We start from the raw sequence: 27,343 nt of genomic DNA on the forward strand, positions 1-27,343 counted from the left end.
CATCTCCTTTTAAAGATTATTGTGTTGACTATGTACTAGTTTTACTAATGTGGCCTTTATCCATTTATTTTAATTTTTACAAATTATTCAGCTAGTTATTGAAAAACTTACTTGACAAAGCTGCCCCCGCCCAAAAAAAAACCTTTATATCAGATTTGTCCTAATAGTTGGGTATAATGAACTCAATTCTTTTTGTTTGTTTGTTTAATTGTTATTAAGTCAAAATAATGTATATAGAAAACTGGTTATATTATTGAACACATCCTTAGGGCATTTCCAGAAAGAATGGTAGGGGCATAATTAGCATAATTTATCAGAAACCATCAAGTAGTATTTCTAGGAGTTGTGGTTATCTGTATACAGAATGAAGTGTGGTTGCAGAGGGAATTTTACTGTGGATTGGGCTTTAATTTAAGGATATCACTGTGGGACATACACTGACATGTCTATTATACAGATGATGCGCTGGCATGTGGTGAACAGAGCAAGGAGGAGGATGAAGGGACACTGTAGTTTACATGCTATCTGCTCCTTCCATCTATACCATATCCATTCTCCTGTTTTTCTGAGCAAAACTACACATTCTACTAGAAAAAGCAGTAGACTATCTGGAATATACTCATTGATACACATGCCATGTAATCATTCATGTTCAAAAGAACTAAGGTGAAATCTACTGATTCAGCTTGGAGTGAATGTTTCATTCTTCATGTTAGTAAGATATACTTGGAAAGTGTACCTGTTTTATCATGCACATGATCCTGGTTCAAGCCCAGCCTCCATCACACTAAGAAAAAAACGATTTTGTGGCATCTTTCTCTGTCTCCCCCTGTCTTTCTCTATCTGGAAAATGTTGTCTTGTACAATCAAGTCAAGGTGACCAAAACCAAAAATCAAAATTTCTCCCGAGAAAGGGTCAGTTGGCACTTATCTTTTCCTTTTAATGTTATCCCCATCTTTTTTTTTCTTGCTAACTGAATCCTATACTGTTTTTATAAACTAAAAATTAAAAAAAAAAACTTCAGTTGTGGGGATCAAACCGACAATACAACTGAACCATGTCCTAGAGTCAAATTTTTTACATTTGTGGTCCGGGAGGTGGTGCAGTGTATAAAGCATTGCACTCTCAAGCATGAGGTCCTAAGTTCAATCCCCGGCAGCACATGTACCAGAAAGATGTCTGGTTCTTTCATCCTTTCTCATTAATAAATAAAACAATTTAAAAAAATAAATTTTTACATTTTATGTTTGTGGGTTGGGGGAGGACTAAAGTCTGCCCTACCATCAGTAGAATCCCAAACATCCTATGAAGTGAACCTAAGGCTTTACTCATGGAAGACATGCAGTCTACTCACAAACTATCTATTTCCCCTCCCATTTCAAATGATTTTATAAGAAGAAGAAGAAGAAGTAGAAGAAAAAGAAGAAGAGGAAACAAATAGTTTATAGATTCATGAAACTTACAATATTATCTGACTTTTTACACACGTTTCCTTACCCCAACTGTAGGAAAAGACAGACCAGTGTCAATACCACATACTGCTACTATAAAGGTTGCCAATATTACCTTCCCAAAAGGTCAGTTTATCCATTGTTGCTCTATGAATCAGTGTGTTTAAATCAAAAAGTTTAAAACATAATCTGTAATTGATGGACTCCTATCTGACTTTCTGAATGGCAGACAGTAGGGCATTATGGGGAGAAGAAAAACAGCATTGCTAATCTACTTCTGGCTTATAAAGGAAGATTCTACATTTAAGTCAGTTAATATCAGTTTCCCAGAAAGAAAAAAAAAATACATCAGCTGGAGTTGACTGTTTCAAAGGAAGTACCATTAACTATTCAACAGAGTATTTTAGAAAGAATTAATTTTGAATACCTTGGAATAAAATTGTCTTTTACGAAGATATTTTGCCATACATGTTACCAAGCTTTTATTACACACATACACACACACATACACACAAACACACACACACACAAACGCCAAAACTAAAACAAAGCACTCCTACACAAGACTGGATTGAAAGTAGTGAGCAGAAATATGATTTCCCAAATTTTCTATTTTCCTTTCCTCATAAACCTGAAGATGATGATTCATTTAGGGACTTGAAAAATTACTTCAAATAACATGGAGAAACAAAGGCTAACATTTTTAGTACAAGACTGAAGTAGCATCAGTTCTTTGTAGTGAATGCCAAGAATAAACATCACTAAATGTGTTTCATTTACCATTTGAGATAACTCACACCAACAATCATTCAATATAGTAGTAAATCAATTCCATCATTATTATTGTTGTTGTTTGCCTGAACTGTTGTTAGTGAAATCTAACTCCTGCTTCATGAATACTAGTGATCTTTCTTGGATTCTGAAAGTAAACATGGAAGAAAAAAATAAGTTTATGTCAATTCCTCAAGTCAATAAATATCAAAATCTTATTCATTTTTTCAAGAATTCTTGTTTTCTTTATGGATACATTTTAAATCCTTTCAGCCATCAACACTTCACTAGAGTTTTCTCTCTCCCTCAAAATTATTTTTTTCTTGTAAGAATTTTTTCACTGCAGAGCTTTCACAGTGTCATAATAAATTCTATGCTTTATCGGTCTTGTTTTAAATGCTAACTGGTTTAGTTAAAATAATTAAATTGCACAGCTGTTTCCTTCTAATATTTTGTAGATGCAACATATTTTGTTTTCATATCAAAGATGGTAACACACTTTTGTTCATAAACTCATCACACAATTACACTTCTTAAAAATCAGTCTTCAACTTTCAGGATTTCTGGTATTCATCTTTAACATTGAATGCATACATTCATATAATTATAAAATTATTTAAACTAGATCAGTGTTGACTGCCACGAATATCACAAAATAACATATTACAAAGCAAAATGACACAGTGGAAATGATAATTGTTAACATCTGGATATAAAATTTTAAATTTGAAAAAGTCTGATATTGTTCATACAGTTTTTTTCTCTATGCTTGACCAGATTTCAAAAAAACCATTTATCTGGAACAGACTAATTAAAATGTAGACCCAAGTACGTTACTCAGATTAAATAGTCAGGTAGAAAAAAATTAGTTATTTCTCCTTTTTGTTAAGTGTATGTGTTGATAGACTGGTTTTAGTGTTGCCTTTTAGATACTGGGCAACTTAACTATGGTATCTCTCTCTCTCTCCTCTTTCTCTTCCTCTCTATCTCTCTCTGAATAAAAATCTAGTGACTTGAAATAAATAATATGTACATGAACAAGGCCCAGGCTATGTAAGAGAGAGAGAGAGAGAGAGAGAGAGAGAGAGTGCTGCCATAGTATCAAAGATTATTCAGTATTGTATCACCTCACATATGTCACTGTAGCTCAAACCTGTATAGCAAGGCATGCAGCCTATAGAGTGAGATATCTCACTGAAGAAATAGTTTAAAACTAAGTTTCACTAAGGAAGAAAATAACTATTTAATAAAACATATTACACAGATATAAACTTCCTTTTAAAAAACTGGGAAATAGACCATCTATACTTATGCAAGTCACATGTAATTTTTCAGTTAAGGCTTTGGTCTGCTAAAATCTTCCCCACTAGGGAAAGAGAAAGACAGGGAGTATGGATCGACCAGTCAATGCCCATGTTCAGTGGGGAAGCAATTACAGAAGCCAAACCTTCAACCTTCTGTATCCCACAATGACCTTGGGTCCATATCCCCAGAGGGCTAAAGAATAGGAAAGCTATCAGGGGAGAGGATGGGATACAGAGTTCTGGTGGTGGGAATTGTGCGAAGCTGTACCCCTCTTATCCTATAGTTTTGTCAGTGTTTCCTTTTTATAAATAAAAAAACAATTAAAAAATAAATCAATTATTTTTGGGAATTGAAGAATCCATCCTGAAACTATTGATAGGTACACCACAAACTCAAAGTGGCATCACCTACCTTCTATACATGGTGGCTATTTAAGATATTTCACAACATTATCTTAGTAATATCTACCGTTCCAAACAGATACTCAGATACTTAGGGCTTGCCTGACAGAGAAACACAGGTTTGGGTCCCATTAATGTAGCCATGCAAGGAATCAGTCACGTTCCTGGGAACACAAGAGATGGAGCAGGGTGCATATCCTCTAAACACTCGGGCATGAATTGCAGTTTTTCTCCTGTCTAGACTTTAATGTGGACCCCACAGATTCTTGCTACTCTTTGACCCCTACATCCTCTCTAATGTATTTTCTAGAACTCCCTCTTGATCTAAACGAGCATCACCATTCCCTATTGTATGTCAGCAATGAAGTGAATGTCTGCCCAGACAGACTATCCATCCTTTACTTCTTGGTCACATTTGTATCCTACTGGCTAGACTATTACAAGGTATTCATTCTCTTCCCTTCTTCTCTTGTTTTCCCACCTCCTAGTTTTCATACATTTGTTGCATGTCTCTGCCTATCAGAAACTTGGTTGGAATATCAGATTATACATGTAAAATGCCTGTACCAAACTTAAATATTTACTTTTTTATTCTGATTATGCCCAAACAATTTTTTCTTGCAGGTAATACTGAGATAGACTTAGATAAGTGAGGGATAATGCTTCAAATGATATTTAGTCCTATGCATATATATTTGAAACATGACCCCAAAACTTTTACATTCAATGAAATGAATATTGATAATTGTAGCATTTTATATCATTATGCTAAATGTATTCATAAACATAAGACTATAGTTTCCCCACTTTTAACATTAAGATATAGTTCATCCTCCGTACATTTTACCCATACAACATGCACAAACTGGTACTTTAAAATATATTAACAATTATTCAACTTTAACCATAATCTAATTTTAGAAGATTGACTTCAGCCCCCAAATAGACCCCATATTCATTACCAGAAATATCTCATTCCTTTTCACCCACCAGCCCCTGAAAAAAAAATCTACTTCCTGTCTATGCAGGTTTGCCTATTTGGGATCTTTTATTTGACTGAAACAATAAAATATTCAGTCTTTAGAACTGATTACTTTGCATGGGATAATGCTTTCAAGTTTTAACCAAGTCATACATGTAGTATTTCATTCTTTTGGTAAAACACAGTTCATATGAATATACCACATTTTATTTATGAAATTGGGAATTTTCTCATATAGTTTTTCTACATATGTCTATCCTTCATTATGCTATAGTCTAATAAAGGTTTGCCATTAAATTTCTAGACTTGGTACAAATTAGAAACATAGTATTTAATACTGAATGTTTAAAGAGAAACAACTAATGCAAATATTCAGATACTTATATATTAGTATAAAAATCTAGTAAATATAAAGAAAATTGCCTCTGATTTTTAATATTAAGATTTTCAACAAAGATTATATTAACTTAAAAATTTGTAAACATAAACATATAAATAGAAAATGAGGCCAATATTTGTAATGCCTACAATATCAAACAAAAATATTCATTGTTTTTTAATTTCAAGGATCTAAACAGACGTTTTTAGTACAATACTAATAAGTTGGTATATTTGGTTGTATAAGGAGCATAGAACTTGTATGTATCTCCTGAAGTTAATAAAAAATAATACTGGGGACTGGGTGGCGGCAAACCTGGTTGAATGCAGGTTACAATGTGCAAGGACCCAGGTTCAAGCCCCAAGTTCCCACCTGCAGGGTGGAAAGCTTTACAATTGGTAAAGCAGGTCTGCAGGTGTCTCTGTCTCTCTCCCTCCTTATCTCCCCTTTCATCTCAATATTTGGTTGTCTCTATCAAATAAAGATAATATGAATAAAAGAAATCATATTGGAGTGAAAACTTGGTTTATTTACTATTACTTTTAGATACTCTTCTGACTCAAAATGTTTGAGATAAATTATTAGATCATGTGAAAATCCTTTTTAGTAATATGTCTTAAATCATTTTTTTCCTTTCAAACTATTTACTTTCTTATGGTAAGGCAAACACACAGAAACCATTAACCTTATATTCTCTTTCCTACCTGTCAATTCACACAACAACATTGCATCTATACTCTCACTCAGTCCTTTTCAAGGAAACACAAGCAAAAAGTTTCAGGTCTCCTGGGCTATTTGGACAGGAGATTCAGCTAGAACAGCAGTCATCCATGAAAACAAGCGACATTTAGTTTCACGTGTAAGGTAAATCCGAACGGTATGAGAATCTTTCTACTCACAGATATCTAAAGACTCGTCTGAATCATCAGGGCAGTCAGCATCTCCATCACACAGCCAGCTCTGGGAGACACAAGTCACGTGATCGTGGCAAAGAAATTCACCAGGATCACACAACTGCTGATCTGAAAATGAGAATGTTTTGAAATAAAATATGAATGATCTGAACATGGGCACAAAAGCCATACAAAGATGAAATGTCAAAAGGCAATCCATAAGAGGTATGTGGATGTGTACCACTTTTCTGGTCAGCAGCAAAGTTTAAAGCAATTAATTTTTCCTTCATTTTAGTCACTCAGTTCAAGCACACAGTTTTGATAGATTTGAGTTAGCTGCAGTCTCACACAATCTGTTTTGGAAATTATGTTTGAATTTATGATTTTAGGCCTTGTCATAAGGCATACTAATGTACCAGCAAGATGGTTTATGGAAGATGTTGATCTAACTGACCTTCAAATGCTCAGGAGTTCCTAAGCAAGGATTTTTTTTTTTTGCAAGGAATTTTTAATAACCTTTTCTCCAAGAAAAATATCAAAACAAAAGTTAAGTAATTAGTTATATGCATCATAAGCATTCGGTTTCTAACCCTCCTTCTTGCTAATAGTCTTTTATATCTACATCAAGAGACTAAATATCATATTTTCTTCTCTTTGTTTTATTACAATTCCCCTAGTAATAGTATTGTAAACTAAGCTAGACACGTAACAATAAACTTCCATATACCACTTTTCTAAGTTAGGATTCTAAAAATGGTTGTATCCTAAAAGTCGATTATTATCCTTCTACTGTTTTATACTACTTAGTACCAGTAATCTTTCCTAAAGATCAAGCCATATCATTAGATTTGGATATATGAATTTATTATATACTTAGTACATATTCTATGAATATTTCAAATAAAACCATCCTTTATATTTTCTAATTTTCCAAAATAGGAGTATTTTTGAAAAATTCATTTTCAGATATGAAGAAAGATCTGGGACATCTTAACCATTTTATGTAATTTATGCTTTTGTGATGTATATATAGGAATAACTCAAGATAAAATAATTCAGCAAGTTGATATAAATGTATGTATGCATATATAATAAAAACTATAAGGGAAACCATAGTATTAAGCGATAGTATTAGACCTAACAATATACAAAACATAATTGTACTCAGTAGCTACTCAGTAGCTCAGTGATAGCTTAGCGTGCTTTAACACCTAACTCGTAGACCTAAGGTCATTGAGGTTGTAGGTTAAATCCTTGGCACCATTTTATGCCAAAGATGAACAGAGCTCTAGTCCTTCCCTCCAGCATCTCTCTCTCTGATAACAAGTAAATATGCATTTTAGAATCGTGTGTATCTATCTACCAGTGTCTGTGTATTCTTCACATTTCCACTTCCCTTGCTAAGAGTACTGACTCTCGACGCATCCATGTCCATGGCAGCAGGCAGCGGTCACCCACTGGCTGGTAAGGTAGAGGAGACTGTTTCTCACCTCATCTTTCCCAGTGAGTTTTCAATAGCTGAGACTGTTCTAACTTCAGAAGTTCATGTGCTTCTGGAGCACTGAGAACAAGAGAATAAGACTGTAGAGGATGAATGGGGATTTTACGAGGTCTTCATGAAAACAACAAGCTAAACAGCCTACTTCAGTCATTTCAAAAACAGAAATAGTGGGGCCAGGTGGTGGCACACGTGGTTGAGCAATGTGTTACAATGTCCAAGGACCGGGTTTGAGGCCCCATTCTTCCTACAGCGGGAAAGCTTTGTTAGTGGTGAAGCAGTGTTGCAGGTGTCACTCTGTCTCTCTTTCACTCTATTACTTCTTCCCCTCTTGATTTATGACTGTCTTTATCAAATAATTAAGATTAATATAAAAAAAAACCTGCAAAAACTCAAGTTGGCTTGTTTAGCCCAGTGACTGAACTACTGAGTATCTCAAGCCTAACAGGATTTTCTTTTACATTTTTTAAAAATTATCTTTATTTATTGGATAGAGACAGCCAGAAATTGAGAGGGAAAGGGGGAGGAGAGAGAGAGAGTGAGAGAGACAGAGAGGGAGGCAGAGAGGGAGGCAGAGAGACACCAGCAGCACTGTTTCACCATTTGTGAAGTTCTCCCCAGAAGGTGGGGACCTGGGGCTTGAACCTGGGTCTTTGCGCACTGTAACTTGTGCGCTTAATTAGGTGCACCACTAGCCTGCCCTTCCTGACACGACTTTTGATGCAGACAAGCTACAGAGAATTATTCATGGTAACTAGACTAAGTACAGTTTTCAGTATTAATTGCCAAACATTTCTCTGCTGCTAAGGAAGCCACCACCCCCCAGAGCAACACCACTATCCCTTTCATTGTGCTGACTTTCACAGAAATTCTGTCACAAAGGACACCTGAGATTCTTTTGAGTAGAAAACCTTGTCTGGGTCTTGATTTTAAGCTGCTCTTCCGCACTTGAGTGTTGGACCATGATGTCTGTGTAGTTGTGGCAAGATTTTGTTGTGGATTTCTGTAACTTCTAAATTTGACCCTGGGAAAGGTAGGGCGGTATGATGTGTACATAAGCTATGTTCTCCACTACTTTCTTCCAGGGTTGTTAATTGTTGTGTTACATTTTATTCCTGGCATTTCAATGTTATGTTTTTATAGGTTTTGAAACTGTACCATAATATGCAAAACTGGTATAGAAATAAGTCTTAAGTGAAAAAAAGAAAAACTAAGCCGGACCACGAAAGCAGCTGCATGTGAAGATAACTGTGCTAAGTTGCAGGGTTCTGGAGAAGACCACAGTCAGCAATAGGTGTTCTATAGTGGGCCAAGGGGTCTTGGAAGTGAAGACATGTAATTTGGGGTTAGATGGGGATACATTTTAAGAACCAAGCATTCAAGCTCTGGTTTTTTGTTTGTTTGTTTTTTACTAAAAGAAACTATGCCTATTTTCTTCACACTTTGGGAATTTGCCTTTGAAACACTTGATGTTTTTTTTAGAAATGCATTTTTAATGTTGCTAAAGTATACATAGATACTTTTTTATTGGTTCTTTTAATCATTTTATTAGGGTGGAGTAATGGCTTATAGTATTCTTACTGACACATGGGGACAATTTCTCATCTTCACACCCAGCTTGGAACCTTTCCCATCATATGCACTCATTGCCTTTATATGAATTCATGACTGACAGAAAAATTAGGAAAACAATTAAACTGTCTTTAAATGTAAGATAAGAGACCAGGGAGATTGCACAGAGGTTTCTTTCATGCATGAGTCCTGAAAGACCTGGGATAAATCTCTAGCCCCACCATCAACCAAAGTTCAACAGTGCTGTAGAGTTTCTCTAACATATTCATAAGAAGATAGTAAAATATTTTTTTCAGGAGCCAGGTGGTGACACATTTGGTGGAGCACTCATGTCACAGTGCACAAAGGCCTGGGTTCAGGCTTTGGTCCCCACCTGCAGAGGGAAAGCTTTGAGAGTGGTGACTCAGGTGTGTAAGTGTCTCTCTCCCTCTCTATTCTCCCCTTCCCTCTCAATTTCTGACTGTCTCTATCCAATAAATAAAGTTAATAAAAATTTTTTAATTTATTTTTTGAAATCAAGATAATACCACAGGCATAGTACATAGGTAGTGTACTTCTTGTTGTACTAGACCTTCACATTTGAGGTTCCGGAAGTCACAGTTATAATCCTGGCAACGCCATATGTCAGAACTGAGCAGTGCACTGATAGTTCCAGTTTCTTATGAATATACATAAAATCCTCCCACCACTACACAAAATATTTTTTGCTTACGTTACTCCACAATCTCCACAAGACTCTTATTTGTCCACATGGAAATGAGAAGTGGGGAGGGAGAAAGACAAAAGAGGCACCACAGAACTGCCCTACTACACACGAAGTTTCTCATTTGTATGATACTACATGGTAACATGCGTGGCACTGGGGCACTGTCTCCCAGTTTCAATAAATGACTTTTTTTAAGTCAGAATAATTTGTGTCCTGGTAGCGTGACCAAGCAATCTAAAAGTCAGAATAATTTTATGTCAGTTATTGAGTAGCCCAAAATATAAAATTATGTCTATCTATTAGTACCATTAGGTGACTATTGCAATTTCCTAGAGAAAGTCATGATGACTGAACTAATGTGGAGACTAAAATCAAAGGCAGAATGACTGAAAGAGTCTTGGCTATGATTCCAGTAATGTAATGTGCATTTAGAAATGGGTGACTGGATGGTTGAAAGGATCAAACAGCTTCAATTAAATCACCTCGGAAATTGATTGGACTGTGTGTCAAATCTCAGGTAGGAAGTAAAAGTAGAAAAAAATAAAACATTGTGTCTGCTTCTGTGTGTTTGTGTATATGTGTGTTTGCGTGCCTCTGTATGTATAAGCAAATATGTATTTACATAAATGTGATCGTGACTCTGATCATGGGGAGATGGGACAATGATGAGATAAACATGAATAAACATAATTTGTGGTGCATTTTTAACTCAACAATTTATCCTATCTTAATTTGCATATTTATGTATCTAATCTGCTATGTTCTAGGTACTATGTTATAATAATTAATACAAAAAAAGAAGTCCATGACATTATGGAAATTATAATGGAAAGATAAAAACAAGACAAAATGAATGTGGGAGTTTAATATATACTAAAAGATAGATGGAGATGAACATTGGGGTGTTGGTGAACAACTCTAAATAAGGTGGTCAGATTATATCACAGAGAACTTGACTCATGGAAGGTGAAAATGGCATTCATTTAAATATAAGTTTATCACAAAGCAGAACTTGGGCTGGAATTGGTGCATTGCACCAAAGACTCTGAAGTAGGGGGGAGGATTCAGATCCTGGAACATGATCACAAAGGAGGACCTAGTGGAGGTTGAATTGTTAGGTGGAAAACTGAGAAATGTTACACATGTACAAACTACTACATTTTACTGTTGACTGTAAACCATTAATTCCCCAATAAAGAAATTTTAAAAATAAATATGTTTATATGCTAATGGCGACCTAAAGCAGAAGGGTACTAATTTAGGAGTACTAAGGGATCGAGAACGAATGAAGAAAACAGAAAAACTATGATCATGTAATCAGGGAATTTGGTGTTGAGTGTGACAGATAAAATCTTACAAATTCTACTAAAAGTCAAGATGGGAAGCCATTGTAAGCTTCTAAGAATACATACAACCTAACTTAAATCTTAAGGATTACTGATTAGTGTGTTGAGAACTTCCTGCAGTGAAACTAGAACTAGGAGTATCACGTAGGACGTTTTTGAGATAATCATGTTGAGATGATGATTTCGTGGATAAATATATTGTAGAATGGAGTTCCAAAACAGTATATTGAGGGACCAGATGGTGGCACACCTGGATAAGCGCACATGTCATAGTGTTCCAGGACCCAGGTTCAAGCCCCCAGTGGAAAGCTTCACAAGTAGTGAAGCAGAACTGCAGGTGTCTCTTTGTCTTTCTTCCTCTCTATTTCCCCTCTTGATTTCTGGCTGTATCTACTCAATAAATAAATAAACATAATAATAATAGTAAATTTATTAAAATAGCATTTTGATAAGGAAATTAAGTTTAAATATCTTGCTTTACATCATAGTAAATACCTGAATGTGAAATTAAAAACTTTGATCTCAAATGTACATTTTTGGAATACTCTAAGTATGATGTATGGTAGAGAAATTCAGTAATAAAAAATCAATAAAGAATGATACAGAGAAGTTTGAAATTCAGTAGAACATTTTTTTAAAAATTGGCAACACAGACAGTAATTGAATGAATAACTGCAAAAAATAACCAATGTAGATGACATTTAATTGAGGTGAAGGGATGAGTGGGTAAAGAAAAAGAGGCAAAAAGAGAGAAGAAAATTTAGTCAGAAATACAAGATAAAGGATAAAGGATTTTGCTAAAATCATCTATAATTTCAAGAACTTTATTGAACAAGGAAATCACTAGTGGAAGGAACTAAAATTAGAGTGAGTGGGTTAGTAGTTTGAGGGAAATGTACCACTGAAGGACTCAAAAAGAATATGACAGTTAAACAAAAAGAACTCATAGAGGTATAGTAGAACATAAGTAAATAGATAAATAGAATAGAATAGAATAGAATAGAATAGAATACTTGTTCTATAGAAGAGGAAAAATGATTCTGATAAGTTATTAGACAGTAAGGAATAAAGAGAAAACAGCCTGAGCAGACTGTGCTTTCTCAAGTTACTTTGAAAAAAATGAAGGATAGATCAATCTATTTTCTTCAATTTGAGTATGGTGGAATTGGAAACTTAGAATATCTGATGTGGGGAACTGGACACAGTAGCAGCTAGGTATTAATTAAAGTATAATAACAATGAAGTTGCAACTAAGGTTAATATACATACATACACATACACCTGCACCTGCACCTACACATACACATACATATACGAGTTGGGCAGTAGCACAGCAGGTTAATCGCATGTGGTGCGAAGCGCAAGGACCAACATAAGGATCCGGGTTCGAGCCCCCTGCTCCCCACCTGCAGGGGAGTCGCTTCACAAGCAGTGAAGCAGGTCTGCAGGTGTCTCTCTTTCTCTCCCCCTCTCTGACTTCCTCTCTTTCTCCATTTCTCTCTGTCCTGTCCAACAACAATAATATCAATAACTACAACAATAAAACAACAAGGGCAACAAAGGGGAATAAATAGATATTAAATATATATATATATGATAGTTGAGTGTTTTTTTAATCTAGTTTGTATTAATGTCCCAAATCTTCACTGATATTACACCAGAGATACAGAGTAATCCCTTGGGGAAATTCCAGAAAAAAATTCCTTGAAAAATAATAGGAAAACTGCCATTCTCATACAGATATATACATGTGCATAAATTCATTGTGATTCAAAAAACAACTTTATGTTCAGGAGTAAGATAGACTTAAGGGGATTTACCTAATGAGCCTATGTATCGCTTGCTAAGCAAGCTCCAACCTTTAAGATAATTTGCATTGTATCAATTTTGGAAACAGCTTTATATTATCGCTCTAGGAAGTATATCTAGCTACAAAATACCTATTCATTTTTCAACTAGCTACTCCATTTCAAGGTCAGTTTTTTAAAAAAGTATAGATCATCGAATTCAGATGAAAAAATTTTCAGTATTTCAAGGTGATTCTTTTAAAATACATGTACTAGATTAAATTCCTTGAATCATAAGTTAAATATGTCACATGTTCAGGCCTTTTCAATGTATCCTATTTACTGATTTAGTCTACATTTCTGAGATAGTGAAACTAATCTTATTTTAAATGTCTTCCTATTATATTAAATGTTATGCGCTGTAATTAAAACAAGAAGCTTATGAGAATGTGCAAGCAGAGTCACTTTCATTCTCAAAGAAAAAAAAAAGATCAAAGTTAGTACCATGTCTATCCCTTTATAATAATAGACTCTTGCCATCAAAATACATAAAAGGATTACAATAACCATAGCCTGTAGAGTTGACTGTGTAGCTTCATCCTGGCATAAAAAAAGCTCAGTATGCTAATCCTGCAATACATTTATGAAAACATTTCATTTGTAAAACTTACAGTAATACTTTGGATATATGATATAAACAGTTTTAACTGGAAGATTGTTATACATGAATTTCCAAAGGCCAGTTAATTCATTTTATTATATGTAATGTATTTAGGTATTATAAATATATAAATTCTCATTTTAATATGATAAACTATTAAGTTTGATCTTTTCAGAAAATAGGAACATACCAAACTCGTAATGAAACCAGTTTTGGGGTAGAATGTTAATGGTTAGGCAAAGAGACTCTCATGCCTGAGGCTCCCAAGTCCCAGGTTCAGTCTCTCACACCACCATAAACTAGAGCTAAGCAATGCTCTGATAAGAAAAAAAAATGAAGCCAGTTTTCTATCTATAGGGGTCCACTGAATAACTAGACAGTTTATAGGTCTTGAGTATTTCACAAAAACTAAGTCAGAACAAATTTATAATCAGAAGACCTGCTGTTTAAAGACTACTGAGAATAACAGCTTTTAATTAATCATCTTTCTTATGAATGCATAACAGGACTATGGGGATTTTTCAAAGAAATATAAATGATAAACTTACAGCTAAATACAAATGAAAAGCAAGGTGATATAGTAATCATTAAATACCAGAATTCTTAAGAAGTCCTATATGGGTATCCTCTACGCTTAAGAACAGTTACAAGCTGCTGCATAAGTCTAAAACTAGGAAAGTTTTATGCTTTAAGAACTTAGTTAACATCCACAATATGTATTTATTATGTCCATATCTAACTATTCACTTGAACAATGGGTGGTTAAAATAGACCATTTATAACTATTGAAAGTGAAATCTGACTCTTTTCCCCTCATGTCTTTTGAACAAAGAATTATGGGTAGAACAGAAGTACTGTTATAGACCTATACAAAATATTACTGTTTCAACTTCAAATTTTTTTTTAAAAAGCTCATGTAAAATTGAAAGAATGATGCTAGTCATCAAGTCTCAGAAAGTACTTCAAATCTCTTTTCTTTCTACTTACAACTTCAAAAGAGTTTGCATATGCAGGTAAGTAATAAACGTCTATGTTTATTAAATTGTTTTCTACAATTTTGATTAAAGAACATGCCCAATGCTTCATCCTTTTTCACCATTCAAAATACACCTTTAATTCTCCATACTGACTCCTTTATTCAGTTTACATAGATAAACTCTTTTATATAATTTTACCATTTTACTCTGTTACTTGGAGTGCTTTTTCATGTAAGAAAATTATACACCTCCAATACCCACTCCTATCTTATCTCCTTTAATGGTAACTTCCACAGTGAACATTTTCTTTCTCCATCACCGGTTTCATGACACTTTGTGTAAACCACAAAAAAAAGTTATTGTTTTGTCCTGTTTCTGATGTATTATAGTATTTGGTGATGAGCTTCTGGAGGGCAGAAGTTTTTTTTTTTTTCTCTCTTTTAGAATTTGTATCTACTTTAACAAGGTTATTTTAATGGTCAAAACATATTTGCTTAAAAATATTTTACATTAATTTTGGGAAGAGAGAGAAAATGAAAACCAAGGCTGCATGAGTGACTCAAATTTTATTTAAAATGATAAACTGCTTTATTTAGTTAATCATCAAAATAAAACCAAGACATCCCATGGTTAGAATAAAATACTCTATATAGTAAAGATCATACCATATAAAACTAAAGCATCCATGAAAACTAAAAATTCAAGCTTGAGAGAGATTCAGTGTGATTCTCCAGAGTCTCTTAAAACATAATACTAGAAAAATTACACTTTTAAAATAGCTTCTGTGCTAGTTTAAGTTATTTAAGTTAGATATGTTTACAATAGCTCTGTTATTCTTAAAGAATATTTTCCATAAGAACATCATCATTGTCAGTGTAAGACTCACATTGTAGCCTGTGTCAAATAGGGATACAATATTTTGATCTAGCACATGTTAGGTGATTAGTATGAAATGGGGTAGATTAAAAACATAGACCTTTGGAATATAACTAAAATATGCTTACTAGCTCTTTACAAAACGGAAGCCCCCCACCCCACCCCAACTCTTCATCTGTACTTTTCCAGCCTTTAGGTTTATGATTAATCAACAACTTGTTTGGCTTTATATGTTAATTCTCTTTTCAGCCACCAGTTTCTAGATGCCAAGCAAACTTCCCTGGACAGACAACCCTACCAATATGTCCTGGAGCTCCGATTCCTCAGAACCCCACTCCACTTGGGAAAGAGGGAGACAGGCTGGGAGTATGGATTGACCCGTCAGCACCCATGTTCAGCAGGGAAGCAATTACAGAAGCCAGACCTTCCACCTTCTGCAACCCACAATGACCTTGGATCCATACTCCCAGAGGGTTAAAGAATAGGAAAGCTATCAAGGGAGGAGATGGGATATGGAGTTCTGATGATGGGAATTGTGTGGAGTTTTACCGCTCTTATCTTATGGTTTTGTCAGTGTTTCCTTTTTATAAATAAAAAAATAATAAACCTGAATGTTTCATTTTGCCAGGAAAGTATATCTTCTTTGCAAATGTGTGGTAGATGGAAAAACTCTATTCCAAATAATATGATTGTAGCTTGCAGTATCATTTATTACTATTAAATCTATCCTCAAATACCTGCCCAGGTTTGAATTAAAGTGATAATTGGTAGTGCTGCATATTCATATTTTGATGATTACATGATTTTAATCACTTGTTTCCATTGTCATGTTGAGTAATAATGCTAAAGCTAGAAAGCTAATTATTATAACTATAGACATCTGTGCTCATTCACCCACACAATATGTGCACATGTTCTTAGATTTTACAAATAGATGACAACTCCACCCAAAGTTCTGTCAATCCTTAAATCAAGCAATTAAGTCAACACTTGTATGAGTCTTGTAATGGGTGAGTAATGGTTCCCCAAAGATATCTTCATTCTAGCTCCTAGTATCTGTTGATATATACCCTCACATAATAAAATAAACTTGACAGATATGAATAAATAAAAAATTTTCAGGTGGAAGACTTTGTTGTATTATTCAGGTGAGCCTGATATAACCAATATTAGTATAATGGGGGGAGTCAGAGAGAAGATGTGACAAGAGAAGCAGAAGTTGTAGAGTTGTGATCAAGTGGCAGTGAGTTAATTGGTGAATGTGGGCAGCTTCCAAAAGTTAGTAAAGGTAAGAAAACAAATTCTTCTTGAGATCTCCAAATGTCCTCAGTCATGTGGACATTTTTAGGTTTCTGATGGCCAAAGTTCTAAAATAATAAGGAGGGAGAATAAAGAGAAAAAAATAATACAGAGAAAGAGAGAGAGAGGCTATCATTCCATTATCTGTGGAGCTCTCATTGTATAGTCCAGTGTGTTCATGTGATGCCTGAACTCCAACCCAGGACCTACATATGTTAGAGCATGACTGCTACTAAATAAAATATTTCTTGGGTTTTGAAAAACACTGTAAATGCTCAAATAAATAATACCCTTGATTATCAAATATGCAAATTAGAATTCTATATATGTGAATATGCTTTTATGCTCATAAGATTAAAATTTAAAATATTATATTTCTATTGTTAGAAAAATATTAAATTTTTGTGGTCCGGGAGGTGGTGCAGTGGATAAAGCATTGGACGACTCTCAAGTGTGAGGTCCTGAGTTCAATCCCCGGCAGCACATATATGTCTAGTTCTTTCTCTCTCTCCTCCCACTTTCTCATTAATATATAAAATCTTAAGAACAAAAGAAAAGTATTAAATTTTACATTTTTGCACTTTCTATTGACCATCAAATTTGCAATAATTTGATGCCTAACTAGACACTAATTGTTTTGGAACTGCAAATGAAACTTTGTACTGAAGAAAACAAGTTACATGGGCGGTAGCACAGCGGTTTAAGCGCACATGGTGCGCAGCGCAAGGACCAGCATAAGGATCTAGGTTCAAGCCCCAGGATCCCCACCTGCAGAGGGGGGGAGGGATTGCCTCACAATTGGTGAAGCAGGTCTGCAGTGTCTGACTTTCTTTCCGCCCTTCTGTCTCCCCTCCTTTCTCGGTTTCTCTGTCCTATCCAACAACAATAAGGGTATCAACAAGGGCAACAAAATGGAAAAAAAAGAAAACAAGTTACATAAAATCAAGCAAAATTGAAAATATAAAGAAAAACTTTCTAGGAAAAAAGTTTTACTCAATTATCAGTTTTGTTATAATGAAGTAGAAAGTATCGACAGAAACATTTCAAATTGACATTGAAATCTCAAGGAGAATTTTTTTTCCCTCCTCCTAGTCGATCTAAGCATCCTTTTGATTTCCTAGGCAGTGATATGGACAATTGTAAAGCACTCAACACAGATCTCTATGGAAATGCTTTATTCCTGAGAGGAAGAAAAAGTACCAGTTTGAAAATACTGTCTTTTATTTAACAAGGAAAAAGACATATTTTCCAATGGAATAAATCCAGCTCACCCAACATAGCTGACTTGAGTTTTAACATTGGACTAGCACTTTATAGTTCTGTGTTCCTTTCAGAGACTTCACTACAAATACTTTAGCTCATTTACATCTGAATGTTCTCAAAAGCCCATTGGCATGGACCTGCAGTGTTATTTCATATCTTACTTTGTTTGGGAAGGGGAAAAACTGGCAAGTCTCCTTCATAAATGTAACATAACAAGTCTAAAATCATTGACATTTCTTGGGGAATATAAAGATGGAGACAACAAGACTATCCATCCACAAGCTGTTGAAGAGGACAATGGAATGAGTATTGCACTTAGGATGCAGCTGACTGCGTGAATCCTATTTCCTGAATGTGTGATGCCTACACTGGGCTCCCAGCATCACAAATCATAGAGCGTTGCTTTGATTTCTATCTCGTAGGGGCCGGGGCAGCGGTGCACCGGGTTAAGTGCACATCGTATGATTTCTGTCTCGGAAAATATATGTAAGCGTGGGGCCAGATTGGTGTACCTGATGGAGCTCACATATTACAGTGTAGAAGAACTAGAGTTCAAGCACCCTGTCACCACCTGCAGTGGGGGGGGTGCGGGGGGCGGGAACACATCCAGAGCAGGGCGACACATAGTGTATGAGTAGAATACAAAGCTGGTTTAGTTTGTGTGTCAAAGACGTAGAAAGAGAATTTTTTTTTTAGAAAGAGATTTTAATTTAAATAGAGTCAGTGTTTCAGCATGTTCTTCATAATCATTCTGTAAAACATTTTACCTTTCCGTTATTTTAAGTTATTCGATTTTTCAAAGCTGTTTTGTGGTAGCTGAAACAAGACTATAGATGGTGATATTGGTGAATCAAGTGATATATGTATTTATTTTAATATTCACAAGAACGTGATATGTGCATCTCCATATTCCATGTCAGACATATGGCTATCTAGAAAGTTAAGTGACTCCCCCACACCTTTTTTTGTCTCTAGGGTCATTGCTGGGGCTCAGTGCCTGCACTTCAAATCTACTGCTCCTGGAGGCCATTTTTCCCATTTTGTTGCCCTTGTTGCTGTTATTGTTTCCATTGCTGTTGTTGGATAGCACAGAGAGAGAGAGATCAAAAGAGGAGGGAAAGAAAGAGAGGGGAGAGAAAGACAGACACCTGAAAACCTGCTTGACCACCGGTTAGGCGACACCCACCCCCTCCCCCCCCCCCCCCCCCCCCGCACATAGGCAGGCAGCTGGAGGCTCGAACCAGGATCCTTATACTAGTCCTCGTGCATCACTATATGTGCGCTTAACCGGCTGCACTTAAACCGCTACCCAGCCTCTGTTAAGTGACTTTCTAAAGTTACCCAGTTAGGAAGCTGCAAGACAACAAAAATGCACATCTGACACAAAGTCTGCTTGCATAACAACCAAAGGAATTGTACTCAGTATGAGAGCTATGAAAATAATGGTTTCTGCAACAAAAACATGTTTAGTATCACTAACTTCTAGGAACTGAATACCAGCAATGTGTTCAGTCATTATGATAACCCCAAATATTCCATTCTCACATGTCCATGAACTAAAAAACATACTTGGAAATCATACGAACACTGTATTTAACCTGCTGTAAACCTGTACTTTCTGAACCAATCTCTTACTTCCAAAATAGATTTGAATGCTTTCATCTCCCCAAATATGTACCACTTACTAACTGAGACCTAAAATTTTATGTGTCTGAGTCTCAATACCTTAAAGGTAGAAACTATCCTGGAGAAATAAAATGTGTGCCCACCATATATTTGAACTTTGTAGAAAAAGACAGAATAAATGCACTACAGACCTGAAGGGAGAAGATAAAGATACACCACATGTGGAAACATTGAATGTTTAGTAACCAAAAGTTTTAGGAAAAGCAGGGCACACAGCTATTTCATTTTTCAATAATTCTCTTCGCTAATATTCTCCAGAACCCAAGTAATGAAGTGATTTATTTATTTTTCAGTTCTCTTTATGTCCATTGTCAATCTGATTAAAAATGTATGAAAGTCCTCCAGTAGGGATAAGAGATGGTGAAAGAGTGGTTTTCACAGAATGCATACCCTTTTGTAGACATATACATGAACCACACTATGAAGTGAGACGGCTGTTTTACTATTAATGTGATAGTGGACAGAGGTCCTAGTTAGGCGGACTTGTGTTATTTGGGTAATTATGAAACGTGGCTAAAAGTTCAATAATCTCCTAAACATAACTCTAAGGAACACTGATAATTAAGTACTTCTCCACAGAAGACACACGTCATGAGAACTTAAATGGATCCTAGTGAAAGTAATTATGACTTTATCAAAAGAAAAGGTCTAATGTAACATTTTAGTGTTAATAGAAAATTAGAAAATGTGGCTAGGGTGGCCTAGAGGAATATAAATTAGTCTTCATAATACTTTCATAAAGAGATAAAAAATACACTCATTTTCACACATGCCAATACTTACTTCCATTTTCCATAAATACAAAATTATTGAGAGACAATATATTTAACATAACAAGACATGTCATTCATGCCGCAGACCTTGTATTAGAATGTCACTATTTTCTGTATTTCATGTTTTGGTGTAATTATATAAGCTATATTTGTTAAAATAGCAAATAATTTAAAAAGTCGAATCTTCTAAAGTTTACTACTAAATAACAACTATTGTTTGTGATGTATTCTAATGGGCATTATTTATCTTTTTACATTTTTCTTGAATGATTAATTTCAGGGCTCTGGGCCATGCTTTCCTTCAGTTGAGAAACAGAAAGAGGAATAGTGGACGAGAGAAAGACCAAAGAAGTTTGTATAGGTGAGATGGGTGGTGGCACACATTACAGAATGTAAGGAACAGGGTTCAAGTCCGTGGTCACCACCTGCAAGGAGGAGGGGCAGTTATTATTAGTGAAGTAGTGTTTCAGGTCTCTCCCACCCCTCTATATCTCTCCTTTCCTTCTCAATTGCTATCCAAATAAAAATAAATAAAATAGGGAGTTGGGTGGTAGCGCAGCCGGTTAAGTACAGGTGGCACAAAGCACAGGACCAGCATAAGGATCCCGGTTTGAGCCCCTGGCTCCCCACTTGCAGGGGAGATGCTTCACAAGCATTGAAGCAGGTCTGCGGTGTCTACCTTTCTCTCCCTCTCTCTGTCTTTCCCTCCTCTCTCCATTTCTCTCTGTCCTATACAACAACAACAACATCAATAACAACAACAATAATAACAACAATAAAACAACAAGGGCAACAAAAATGGAATAAATATTTAAATAATAATAAATAAAATGTATTTTAAAAAAAACAGGAGTTTGTGTAGAGCACTTTTGGTTTGCATAGCACTTTAGAATTAAATTCCTATAGTAGTTACAGACCTAGGGAATGAACCCTAGAAGTCTTCCATTTAGCATTTATTACCAGTGCCTATTCCTCTCTCTCTTAATGTATCTTTCACTCTCTATAAAAAATATGATCACTGGGACTGGTAAGGCAATGCAGCCATGGAGCTAGCAAATCCTGGTGGCAAACTATATGTGCGGTATAACATTTAATAATAATAACCACAATATTAATCTAATTTAGAAAAACTGTGTGTTTTAACAGATTGGGGAACTGGGACAAATGTTTATAAATGTATTTATGCTTCATCATGAACAGAATAAAATTGATATCAATGATAATGGTAGCAAAATTTTGATTATAGGGAGACTTAACTAAAAGTCAAAATTCTAAGCTCAAACTCACATTTTCTTCATTCAGAACACACAAACACATATGTGTATATATATGTATATATACATATATATTAACATATGTCTTTTTATAAAGTAGTTCTTTGGTTTTCTTTATATTTTAAGTTTTTTAAATTATTATTTATTTATTGGATGGCTAGAGACAGCCAGAAATTGAGAGGCAGAGAAAGATAAAGAAGGAAAGAGACAGAGAGACACCTGTGGAACTGCTTATCTACTTGTGAAACTTTCCCCCTGCAGGTGGGAGCTGGGGGGCTTGAACCCAGGTCCTTGCACACTGTAACATATACAGTCAACCAGTATGCCACCACCAGGCCCTGTTTTTTGTCTTTGCATCACACACACACTTCGAATGTTACTGTGGCATTCACATGGTGTTCTGACCTTTAGCCCTGCACATAAGCACCGTGCTGCTGTGTATGCAGCCGATGGAGCAGAAGCCCATCATAAACTACACATTTCCTGATCTGCGCACGGCAGTGACTGTGAGTCACTGAAATTAACTCACTGAACACAAAGTATACTCTGCATCCAATGACCATAAGTGAATTCTAAAAATGCCCACATTCCCTCCAAATCTGACTCACTCTCATCTCCCATCTTACTCAGCAATCAGCGCCACAGTTTACCCATTCTGGTTTGATAACACGGTTCAAACTGTGTTTTTTTTTTCTTCCCACAATTTAAGTATATCCACTTGATTTTAGTTTCTTGAAGACAGATAAAAGAGATGATTTTACAGCTGAAATTTAAACTTAGGATTGCATTGTTTGTAGAAAAGATTTCTCTAAAGGAACTAAAATAATGTAAACTTTGGAGGGGACTCGGGACGATTCACAACAGAAAAGTGTAGGTCTGCAGGTGTCTCTTTGTCTCTGCCTGTCTATCTCCCTCTCCCCTCTCAATTTCTCTCTGTCCTATCCAATAAATAATAGAAAGAAAAAGTAAAAAAAAAAAGGGAGTCGGCGGTAGCACAACAGGTTAAGTGCAGGTGATGTGAAGTGCAAGAAGTGGCATAAGGATCCCGGTTCGAGCCCCCAGCACTCCACCTGCAAGGGAGTCACTTCAAAAGTAGTGAAGCAGGTCTGCAGGTGTCTGCCTTTCTCTCCCTCTCTGTATTTCCTTCCTCTCTCCATTTCTCTCTGTCCTATCCAACAACTACAACAGCAATAACAATAATAACAACAAAGGCAACAAAAGGGAATAAATAAATATTAAAAAGAAAAAATGAGGAAAGAATGGCCAATGGGAGTAGTGAATGTGTACAGCCTGCTCTGAGCCCCAGCAATAACCCTGGAGCAGGGGGAAAAGTGGAAAACCGGATATATCCATATTGGGAGATGGTAATGACTTAGGTCAAGACATTTCAGTTTTCCATAAATCCATGTTATCCTATATAAGATAAAATACTTCCTATGTGTGTCACAGACATTATATAGTGTGTATGAATCATTATAAAAGCTTATGGCATGCATACTAGAGACATTAAAAAATATTATTAACCAAAAAGAAGTACCACAATATTTTTAGTCCTTGAGAGTACATGAACATTAATGCTTGTTTTCTGAAGACAGCATCAATTATTTAATTGGTCAAAACACTTTATAAGTAGTCTTAACTCATTTCATATATCCAGTACTTCAATTACTTTGTACAGTGAAAATACTCACTATGGAGACTTTAAGGGTACTTGAATCCTAAGTAGTGCAAAGTCTCATTCTACACCTATATGTAGTATTCTTTATTTTCACATGCTTTTCTGTCTTTAATCAGTATTTTCTTGTCCAATTCAATGATAAATAATCCCCTGTAGTGAGGGTGCTTATCAAAATAACTGTTACTTAAAAAGAAAATAACAACAAGGACTTCCAGAGGAGGAACTACGAAGCAGCAGCTGTGTTTCTCTCTTATCCTCTCCTGGGTCAACTAGGAATACCAAAGAACATCATCTGGGACTGCAAAAAGACAGGACTAGAACAACTTCAGGAACCCGCCAGGTCACCGGTGAGTACAAATACATGTGCCTCATGGGCAGAGAGGAGCCTAGGGAGAGATTAAGTGGCTGGTAACAGTCTGGCAGTTTACCAGTTGAGACACCACCTCCTGTCTGTTTCACCAACAAGGGGATGGCTGAAGGGAGGAGAGGACTCCCCTGAGACTCATCAAGTGCAACTGTGAGTCTCCATTGCTACTGCCCTCAGAATCTGCAGCAGCAGGCAGGAGGCCTTGTGCTGACCCTAGGGAACAGAGAATTTACCAGGAAACTAAGGAGAAGATCTCCACCTTGGTGGCCCTTGGTGGGATTGTGAGAGTCTCTTTGAATAACCACTGCATTATCTCTGCCCCACCTGGCTTTATCTCTTGGTCAGGAGTGAGGGATTAAGTTAAGAAGCCTACTTATAGTTTAAAAGCCCTCAGGCTCCCATAGCCTACAGGGAAGAAAAAGAACAAAAGAGGCTTTTAAACCACTGTACTCCAACTCAGGGATTAAAATAATGTTGAAACAACCATCAATTTCCACAAAAGTGAACACTTTAATTACTTCACTTAGACAGAAGTCAATCCAGGCAAGAGTGATCAGTAATTTGAAAAGTACTGAGAGAGGGACCTCATAACATACTATATAAAATGGCTACACCAACAAGAAGAAATATTGGAGAAATGAACCGGGAAAAGAGTCCAGCTAAAAGCCCCTCAAAGGGTGAAGCACAAAATAATGAGGTCAACATCCAAACACTAGTTAACGAAATAATCACAGGAGTGAGTAAAGTCTTTGTAAGAATTGTCATCAGAAATGCAGAAACAACAAATGAGTCCCTGGAAGAAAACACTAATTATCTCAGGGTTATTAGAGAGCTGAAAGCTGAAATAGCTGAGCTAAGAACACAGCTAGCTGAACAAGCTAAGCCAGTATCAGAACAGGGTAACAAAATATATGAACTCCAGAAAACAGTAGAGGGGAGAGAGAATAGAATAAACATGGCAGAAGACAGAATTAGCAAGATCGAGGACAAATTAGAGACAACTAAAAAAGAAGTAAGAGATCTCAAAAAGAGATTAAGAGAGTCTGAAAACAACAGCATAGCCCTATGAGATGACTTCCAAAGAAATAATATACACATCATTGGCTTAGCAGAGGAAGAAAGAGAGGGGGAAAGAAAGCATTCTTCAGGACATAATAGCTGAGAACCTCTCTAGTACAAACAACATAAAAGACATGAAGGTTCAAGAAGGCCCTAAGGAATCCAGAAAGAAACTTTGGAAACTATCAAGAAACACAGTAAGGTGTCAGGCTACAAATTAACATTCAAAATTCAGTGTGATTCCTTTATGCAAACACTAAATTAGAAGAAGATGAAATCCAGAAATCAATTCCTTTTAACAATAGCAACAAAAACAAAAATATCTCAGAATAAACCTAACCAAAGAAGTGAAAGACTTGTATACTGAAAATTACAAGTCATTACTCAAGGAAATTGGAAAAGACACAAAGAAGTGGAAAGATATTCCATGTTCATAAGTTGGAAGAATTAACATCATCAAAATGAATATACTACCCAGAGCCATATACAAATTTAATGCTATCCCCATCAAGATCCCAACCACGTTTTTTAGGAGGATAGAACAAATGCGACAAATGTTTAGCTGGAACCAGAAAAGTCCTAGAGTTGCCAAAAGCATCTTGAAAAGAAAGAACAGAACTGGCGGCATCACACTCCCAGATCTCAAATTGTATTATAGGGCCACTGTCAACAAAACTGCTTGGTACTGGAACATGAATAGACACACTGACCAGTGGAATAGAACTGAGAGCCCAGAAGTAAGCCCACACACTTATGGATATCTACTCTTTGACAAAGGTGCCCAGATTATTAAATAGAAAAAGCAGAGTCTCTTCAACAAATGGTGTTGGAAAAAATGGGTTGAAACATGCAGAAGAATGAAACTGAACCACTATATTTCAACAAATAAAAAATTAAACTCCAAATGGATCAAGGACTTGGATGTTAGACCAGAAACTGTCAGATACTTAGAGGAAAATATTGGCAAAACTCTTTTCTGCATAAATTTTAAAGACATCTTCAATGAAACAAATCCAATTACAAAGAAGAATAAGGCAAGCATAAACCTATCAAATTAAACCTACATCAAATTAAAAAGCTTCTGCACAGCAAAAGAAACCACTACCCAAACCAAGAGACCCCTCACAGAAAGGGAGAAGATCTTTACATGCCATACATCAGACAAGAGGCTAGTAAACAGAATATATAAAGAGCAGACTCAACAACAAGAAAACAAATAACCTCATCCAGAAATGGGAAGAAGATATTGACAGAATATTCACCACAGAAGAGATCCAAAAGGCTGAGAAACATGAAAAATGCTGCAAGTCTTTGATTGCCAGAGAAATGCAAATAAAGATAACAATGAGATACCACTTCACTCCTGTGAGAATGTCAGAGATCAGAAAAGGTAACAGAAGCAAATGCTGGAGAGGTTGTGGGGTCAAAGGAACCCTCCTACACTGCTGGTGGGAATGTAAATTGGTCCAATCTCTGTGGAGAACAGTCTGGAGAACTCTCAGAAGGCTAGAAGTGGACCTACCCTATGATCCTGCAATTCCTATCCTGGGGATATATTCTAAGGAACCCAACACACCCATTTGAAATGATCTATGTACACATATGTTCTTGGCAGCACAATTTGTAATAGCCAAAACCTGGAAGCAACCCAGCTGTCCAACAACAGAGGAGTGGCTGAGCAAGTTATGATATATATACATAATGGAATACTACTCAGTTTTAAAAACAGTGACTTCACTGTTTTCAGCTGATCTTGGATGGACCTTGAAAAATTCATGTTAAGTGAAATAAGTGAGAAACAGAAGGATGAATATGAGATGATCTCACTCTCTGGCAGAAGTTGAAAAACAAGATCAGAATAGAAAACACCAGTAGAACCTGAACTGGAATTGGCGTATTGCACCAAAGTAAGAGACTCTGGGGTTAGTAGGGGGAGAATACTGGTACAAACTGGATGACAGAGGAACTAGTGGGAAATGTTATGCATGTAAAAACTATTGTATTTACTATCGAATGTAAAACATTAATTTTCCAACAGAGAAATAAAAATAACAATAATATAATCTCATTTATTTCTCTTTTCATTAAAAAATTAATCCATTTTCACAATTACATTTTTATATCTAATTCTGTGAGTTGAATATTCCATGGAGGGGGAACTGAGCTATTTGGTGGATAACCATTCACAGACACACATAAGCACATCCATATACACATACAATTGTGCAAAAGTAGTAGATAAGCAAATAAAAACAGCAGTTCATAAACTGAGCTAAATGGCTTCAGTATAATTTTTTCACTAAAATACATATTTTCTGTGGCTCAAATTATTTTACTG

The 27,343-nt window shown here is 35.8% G+C and overlaps 1 protein-coding gene across 1 annotated transcript in view; it reads right to left on the bottom strand.

Moving 5' to 3' along the window:
• LRP1B (LDL receptor related protein 1B) overlaps positions 1 to 27,343 on the bottom strand; it is a 1,816,831-nt gene that overhangs the window by 1,450,191 nt on the left and 339,297 nt on the right. The window contains exon 2 of the mRNA XM_060178059.1: positions 6,190 to 6,312. Coding sequence (XP_060034042.1) covers positions 6,190 to 6,312 — 123 coding nt within the window. The remainder of the gene's footprint in view (positions 1 to 6,189; positions 6,313 to 27,343) is intronic.

This window comes from Erinaceus europaeus, chromosome 18 (assembly GCF_950295315.1).
Source record: "Erinaceus europaeus chromosome 18, mEriEur2.1, whole genome shotgun sequence".
In the NCBI taxonomy this organism is placed as follows: Eukaryota; Metazoa; Chordata; class Mammalia; order Eulipotyphla; family Erinaceidae; genus Erinaceus; species Erinaceus europaeus.